At 40.1% G+C, this 8365-nt stretch overlaps 1 protein-coding gene across 1 annotated transcript in view; it reads left to right on the forward strand.

Annotated features, from left to right (window-relative positions):
- Positions 1-8365, forward strand: part of MTCL1 (microtubule crosslinking factor 1) — a 95227-nt gene that overhangs the window by 77095 nt on the left and 9767 nt on the right. Inside the window, exons 12-13 of the mRNA XM_010006868.1 lie at positions 4052-4357; positions 7137-7168. Of these exons, the coding sequence (XP_010005170.1) occupies positions 4052-4357; positions 7137-7168 (338 nt within the window). The remainder of the gene's footprint in view (positions 1-4051; positions 4358-7136; positions 7169-8365) is intronic.

Raw genomic sequence — 8365 nt, forward strand, 5'->3', positions numbered from 1 at the left:
TGGCTGCAAGCATGAGGCATTGCACCATCACTGCACTCAGGCCAAGGGCAAGAAACTGTATTAAGAAGCAGCACAGGAATGATTTTGGTTCCTTGGCTACATTAGTTTTCTCATACTACAAAACAATTTACACACACAAGGGAGTAAAAGGAAAATGCTCGTAATCCCTATAAAAGGCCAGTTATGAGAAATCAGCTCCAGGTTAAGGGCCATTTCCTGCCTCATTTCAATTGCCCTGGAGAGGCATGGTCACATCAACTCATTCTGTTTGGAAGCTTTCATGCATATCTTCTCACGAAAACACTCAATCTCACATGCAAGGTTATTCAAGATTTGATACACAGCTTCCTGCCAAGAAAGTCTGTTCACCTGTGAATGAGCTATCAAAGATGCAGCTGCTGTGACTATTCAGGCTCAACTGAATTCTTTTTCTCTAGGAGAAGAACCTGGGGGTTAACATGAAGAGCCTTGACTGGTAACAAGTAAACAAATTAACACCAAATATTCAGAAGACACCTCTGATTGTGGTCACATGAATATTGTGTACACTTCTGCTATTGTTTTGCAAATCTGACAGCTGCATACCTTGTGTTTTATGCCTATCTGTACTTTCATGTGCTTACTATCAGAGACAAATTATACCTAATGAATTTATCATCTGATTAGAAGCCACCCAAAAATTAAAAAAAATAATAATAATGAGGGAGAGTTAATACACTGTTTTTAACTGAACATCATTCAGCTCTGAGTCATGCATTCCAGGGAAAGTAAGAAAAACAACTGAAATTGTGGGTTCTCAATTAACTGAATATTTTCTGTCCTTAGAACATCAGAAATAGAATGACACCAGATTTGTTCATGCACTCTAGAGACCATTATGCTTGCATGAAGCACAAAGTAGCTTCACAGGTTAAGTTGATGAAAGCCTGGTGTAACTTCATGACCAATTTTTGGAAAGGGTTCATTATCTGTGTCTCACGCTCCCATGCCTGGGCTTCAACAAGAAGCTAAAGAAGAGATATCAGGCTGTAGATATTATGAGTGCAAGACTAAACCTCTGTTTAAGCTATGGCTGTTAAACCCACAGAGGAGCACTGAGGAAAATACTGGACTCCACAGATACTTGTAAAATCACTGCTAAGAGTGTGGGTCTGACTGGGCCCTATGAAGGTTTTACAGACCAAGAAAGGTGATTTTTGAGCTTCTAAATTTAAAAATATCAATAAATGATATTCTGGAATTTTTAATCTCTTTTTTATTGAGAGATTTTTTGTATACTTCATGCAGCTTGTTGAGTTAGCCCTTATAATGCAGCCCAATAGTTCATATCCTGAGATAAACCAATCATCACCTATGGGCTAGGAAGGTTTGTAGCAGATATCTTACTCCAAATTACCTGGTTTCCAGGGTTCAGTGGCAGAAGATGCCAAGTTCTCCATATCTTGACTGGGCTGTGCTTTCTAACTGATGAGTTTCAGTGGCCAAACTGTGTCCTGTGGATTCTTCATCCCAAATGGGAATTAAATAACCCTTAGAAAATTTTGCAATATACTAAGAATGCGGACAGAAACTCTTCTTCAGAGAGTCACTGGTACCTCTTTGGACGTTTCTGCTGTTGTCCTACGAAATGCATTTTTTAGTTTTATCTCTTCAGTGTATCCCCAGTAGCTTGAGTGACCCAACCTGTTCCTAGGAATAGGGGACATTGAAGGAATCAACAGAGAAATCCCTGTTAATGTTACCTAGCCTTTAATTCTCTTTAAACCTGACATATAACCTCTTAGTGTCATCTTGGGAGAGCCTACAAAATAGCTCTTAAATAGTCCTGGAGCTTATTTCTTTTGTTACTGTTCTTTAATCTCTAGACTTCAACTATATATTTACTGTACAACAGTTAGCAATAGACAGGAGAAATAAGAAATATTGTATCAAGCTAATTTCAGGGGACTAGATGGTCAGAAATAGCATTTGAAATGTTGGCTACCTGCCTGCAAAACTTCTTAACTCCATCTTTGCTTATAATCAAACATTTCCCTGTGTGACAGGAAGCTTCCAAATATTTGCAGGCTTTTAGTTAAATATCCTTTCAGATTGCAGTCATGCTCTGCTTTATATGGAAACAATTAGTGTATCTCTGAAGTTCTTCTCCCCAGGGTTTTTCTGTGTGTATTCCATGTACGGCAATACGGAGAGGATGAGGAGACTACACCAGTGTGTGTATGTTTGAAAAACGGAGTCTAAGACATAGCCAAAACATGCGTGCCAAATTTCATGCTAATGCTTTATGCCTGTCTCCTTTCACACAGCTCCTGAATAATACATGTATGATAAGGGGGGTTCTCACAACGATGTATAAAATATATAAAAATACTCTACACTGGATGGTTATGGGAATACTGCTCACATATAAAAAACATTATGACCTACTTTTTTCAGAGTTCAAAGTTGTGGGTTTTTTTCTTTCTAAGTACACTGTCACTTTGTTTTCCTTTAGAGAATCCCCTTCCGCTGTTCTTCTAAAGCTTATTGTGCATAGACCACACTGGCAAATACTTAAAACCACAAAATCACCTGTGTGAAAAGTTTTGTGTTTAAAGGTATATACACAGGGACCCAAAATCATGAATCACTCTTGGAAAGTTAGGCCAGTATTTCTCACTCCAACTCTCCTGTCAGCTGTCTGAGACTCAGAGAGTGAGCCAGTGTCTGTACTGTTTTCTCTCAGGTATTCCCAGATCATTATCCTTACAGGATCTCAGAAAATTCAGAATTACTTGCAATTAGAGCTATGTATACAGCAAATATGTGATTGCCATTTCTCCTCGGTTTGCATCTTACCCATATGCTGGGGAATGGGCTCCAGGATCTCTTGACGTATACCTTCCAATCCTTGCCTTTATAGGATACCTTAAATTAGCTCATTTTAATTAAACTGTTTCAGATTTTGTCTATCATGAGCAAAACATTGAAGATTCATTCCCCCTTTTATACATCTGAAGCAAAGAAAAAGCTCAGTGCTTTCAGCCCAAGTGCAAATTTAATCATTTGGGACCTAAAATGCTTTGATTTAGACAATACAAAGTCTGTTGATTTTTCCAAGCACATTTTGTAGGTGCTCAGTCTCCAGGGTCCTAGGTAAAGACTTCTTTCATTTGTTACTGTGACGAATCTTAGCACACTGCTCTAGCAAAACATCAGAGCTACTTACCAGAGTCCTGCTGTCATTTGTCATGTTTGAAGATGCCACTTACTTAATTTATCCTGCTGTATTTACAATTAAAGGAGAAGTTGATCACAAAATCTCATATTAAGATTGGCAGTTTCACTAGTGGTTCACCCTCTCTTCACCCAACTTTTGCAAAGTATCGAGTTAATAGCTTTGATGGCCCTTCTATTAATATGCATTTTCTTCAAACATGCTTTGCATGCCTAATTCATCACTTTGACAATGCTGTTCTGTACAAATAGTCAATTTTCTAGCCATGAATTAGGGCTAGACCATCTATAAAACAAAGCTTTTGGTTTTTACTAGGTGCTATTTTGCTCTGGAAACGAGTGATACACATAGAAGTGCAAGCTTTGTACTGCTGACCAGAGGAAAAATGCATTTGTTTTGATGAGACTCCAAGTCATTAATACTTCTTTGAGCTTCTACTTGCTTTGCTTTAAGATTTCATATCAAGATTGCTTTTAAATAAGTCAGTGTTGATTTGTTTCCTTAAAAATCACATTACAGACAGATGCACTGTTTTGTGTATATGTATATACACAGTGTATGTGTATGTATGTATCCATATTGTGTAAACAAGCAAAACTATACACATACAGATTTAATCACTCAAAATGCCATGAGCAATAGCATCAAAGTCCTAGAGACATCTCCCTTCATGTGGGGACCAGTACAGCAAAGCTAGCACCCCTGGAGCCAGGTGGTGACCTCATGGTGCCTCCCCAGGGCATGGGTGCCTCGCTCCTGGGGAAGGGTGCGTTCTGCAGAATGCCATACCCCGCATAAGTAACTGCTGTTTCCTTTAATTTGCCTTGTCTCCAGCTGCAGAAAGAAGTGAGCCCACGAAGAAGAGGTGGTTTTCTGTGTGACCAGAAGGAGAGTAACCCTCGTCCATTTATGACCCAGGGGAACCTTCACGTGCCTCGTTCAATGGGGTCAAGATCCTTCTCTGATTCAGATGCCATTCAGTTTGATGACCGGTCACTGTCTAAGCTGAGGGAGAGTGATCGGTGCAGTGCCAAGGAAAACCTCTTCCTGGAGTCACTGTCTCTTGATTCCCCTGATGATTCTGATGAGCACCGGTCTCGGCAGCTGGAGCGGGACAAATTCTTGACCGGATTAGCAGAAGTAGGCACTCTTCTACCTTTTATCAAGTTGTCATGTTATCTCTTATGTCAGATTTGGTACAGCATCCCTCGTGTAGGAAGTGAGATATTTTGTCACAGGGACAGCTTACAGTTACCCAGTAATGAATCTAGCATGGACAAGATTTTGTTCCTTGTCATGAGCCAGTTAGACCAGAGTCAGTCACCTGAGAGACTGGGAGCCAGCCTTAGGTTCCAAAGATTACCTCACCTTGTGGCCATTCATGTCACATATGGTAACTATATTTGACACAACATATCAGTTTAGAAGGCCTTTAATCTCCTCCCATTGTAAGTATACATATACATATATATATATATAAAAACATGGGCTATATTTTGTTAGTAAAAGTGCTGTAGAGAGGCACTTCTGGTTGTGCCATTGTGGTTGCCTTCTAAGTAGATTAGCATGAGGTAAGTGAGATAGGATGTTAAATTTTAAGTAAAGTTACTCTTCATCAGCAGAGCAGCTACCCTGAGATGATACCATAACACAGTGCTAAGAGATGTCATTGAGCCATAGTGAATGTAGTCTGTCCTGCTAAAATCTGCACCAGTGCAGGTTTACTTTCACCAGTTCCAGGTCTTCCTAGTTCTGTTTATTTTCATGCCAGATGAAGCCAAGGTCCCTGTCCTCATATGCTGGTACAAAGTAGCTTGTGAACTTGCATGTGGTCATAGTAGCACTGAAAATGTTCATGCCGATCACAGCTATACACCTTAATGGTCCCTGTGAAATTAAAAACACATGACAACTTTTAAAGGCTAGTATCTCCTTTATTTTCTGTCATTCCTTGAATGTTAGTGGCAGTTACAGAACAAGAAGCAGAGACTGCTGGAACTTAAAACTAACAAGCAGGCAGCATTTTGCTTGATGCAAGTTTTGCACACTTTCTTCTTGCCTGACAATTCAGGTTTGTGCACATGGGTTAGACATTCAGCTTGTGCTCTGGGCACTGGAGTGTGTGCATTGTAGCAAAGAGAGAAATAGAATCTTCCCAAAGATTTGTGTACTCGGGCTTGAAAACTTGACCACTCTGGACAAGAGTTTGCCAACAGGACAGTTCCCAAGCTCCCTGCAGGACCAGGGTTCACTGGTGTGCCTTGACTCAAACGTGTACGCAGGTGAAAGTTTGACCCAAGGATTTCTATGAGATTTACAACATTGTTACTCAGCTAAAGGTTGGGAAAGCAAGTTATCTGAGAGGAAGAGAAGAAAAAAAGGTTAAAAGAGGCAAGAAATGTGACCACCCTTCTTACATTTTAAGTAGCTATATGTACCTGTGTGTTGCAGTTAGATTTTCCTCTCTCAGTGCCATGAAGGTACAGCTGGAAGTGTGGGATCCCATATTTATTATTTCTTAGTTTTTATTTCATACATGTTCAAGTGCTCAGTGGAGAATATTGGTACCAGTGTCAGGGATCTATGTTTTGTATTTGATTTTTATTGCTGTTTCCTTTCCTTCAAATTCAGTCTGATATTTAAGAAGGGAGATCTCTCTTCCCTTTTCTGTTTTTCAGACATTACCACCATTAGGAAAAGTGTTGGCAGCAAAATTTGGTCCATAGTGTTATTTGCATGGCTCCTTTCCTTCAAAGCATGCTTTAGTGAAACCTGGGCAAAGTAATTTCCCATCAGAGGATTTGCTCAAGCAAGACTGATTGGAGTTTAATGAATACATTAACTGAGGATGCACAGAGGCAACTGCAGCCTGCTGACTCTTCCTCTCCACTGTATTTTATTTGTGGCACTAACTGCAGTAGAAGTCAATAAAGCCTTCAGCCTGGTTCTCCGTTCGGTTAGATCAGATTTACTCTGCAGTGAAACCACCACCACTACTCCATACTTACACCAGAGTGAATGCAAGGAGAATCAGTTTGCTCCTTTTTTTTTTCTTTTCCCCCCTGACTCTGAGTGAATACCAGAAAGGTATTTGCTGAGTTAAGCAGTGCTCCTTCTGAATACTCACAATTTGAAATGCACTTCCGTGTTAGTAATTTTCTTTATTTCATGAGGTCAAATAAAAGTAATAGGTACTAATACTCTTTTTTCTTGATCATATTTTTTCTTCCCTTTATTTCTTAGAAATATAAGTAAACAGTTAAAATAATAATTGAAGAGCAATTGCTTCATAGGTATCTTTGAAAAACCCAGCTCCTTGTGGGAATTGTCACAGGGAAATAATTGCCATAAAAACATCTCAATGCTGTTAGCAAGCTGTAGGTATTCCCCCTATGAAACAAGTAATAGTCTTCCCACACATGTAATATAACTAGCTTAGCGATTTTCAACTGGTGCCATTTGTTGCTTCCTAGAGAACATATAATGAAATCTTATGTCAAAGGACCCCAGTTTATCTGTTGTTTCAGCACAGCTTGATCTCTGGTGTAAAGCAATTACCTCTACTGAACAAATTCACACACAACTATATGGTCCAAACCAATATATTGTACATGTGGAAAAAAGCCATTTGCAGGTTACTTCCATTTGTGATTGCAGAGGGCTATCAAAGTTCAAGACTGTTGTAGATTTGGCATTCCCTGTGCAGTCTGTTGGGATTGCCCATTCTGCTGCTTATGTACAAAGGGAAGAATATTCCCTCTGGCAATTGAAGTTCCTTATCAGAAGGAAAATCAGCCACCTTTTAAGAGATAAACATACCTGATGGAACCAATGGGAAGCGAATTACAAAATACCCACAAGCTAATGCCACCAACAGGTTCATAAATAACTTTCCCTGTTTGTTGTTTTTTTTCTTCAGGAGGAAGAAACACACAAAGGTAATCTTCAAAGGTGAGTAAAACTTACAGGGAAAAACCCATCAAATATTCACCTGCCAGAAATATAGCTCTCTGGCGCCCAAACCACAAACCCAGGGCACAGCCATGCCACCTCCTAAGCAGCCTGCAAGCTGGATTAATATATTCAGTGATTAATTTGTCTCAATATGCTTCTGTTCTACTTGGATTAACTTGGGCCACATTCAGCTGTGGTGCACAAAGATGAAAGGGCATGAAAGTGCATGAAGCTGCAGCTTGCACTGAAGGATACAGCTACCTTAGCAAGTAGTGCAGACCTGTAGACACCAATATTTAGATAAAAACAGGTGATGCTGAGAACCTGACATGCCCATGCATGTCAGGGATATTTTGCTTTGGACTAGTTCTGTCCATGTGTTGAATACTCATCTAACCCTAGAGTGCATTAGTTGTGCTTCTGGAGACCATCTTCCAGCTCACTCTCATCCCAAAGGAACCCAGCCCATGTTCTCTGAGATTGCCCCCTGGTGCAAACCGGAGCATCTGAATAGGAGATCCACTTCAAAACTGCATCCCCTGATCTCACCCAACTCCCTAACATAGATCCACGCTAGTTGCAGCTGGTGCTCTTGATTAAAAACTCACAGTGTGATTTCAACATATCCTCTAGATCACTGATCTATAAAACTCAGTGCTTGCTGAGTCCTGCCCCAACTTCAGTTACCTATTGAGACAACTCTGATAACTACGTTCTTTGCATTTTTAAGTAGTTCCATTCAGAAAGCTCCTCGTTGTGTTCGATTTTGTTTTTCTTAAAACGAATCAGTAGGACAACTCAGCTGAATGCTGAGCAAAATGTGGGAAAGCCAAGAATCCAGCATTATCACGTAGCAATTCCCTCTGGTTGAATTTTAGCGCAAGCTCAACTCTCCGAGCCAATTCAATGTCAGAGCACCTAGCCTAGATGTCCCACATCGCTACACATCAGTTGTACAGCCTGGGCAGTCTCAGAGGCAGGGGTGGACTTGCTGATTTCCCAGCAAGTCCAAAACACTCCACACTTGCTTTGAACAGTGTGCATTGTACAAACACTCATTTTCTGGGAATGGTATATTTCTGAAATGCATTCTACTGCTCTGTATTTTAGACATTTGCCAAGCAGTATTCCATGACAAAGGAGTAAATTAAGAGCCATTAATAAAACTTTTTGTACTTATAATGACACAGCAGG

This window comes from Chaetura pelagica, unplaced genomic scaffold (genome assembly GCF_000747805.2).
Source record: "Chaetura pelagica isolate M959 unplaced genomic scaffold, ChaPel_1.0 scaffold109, whole genome shotgun sequence".
NCBI lineage: Eukaryota > Metazoa > Chordata > Aves > Apodiformes > Apodidae > Chaetura > Chaetura pelagica.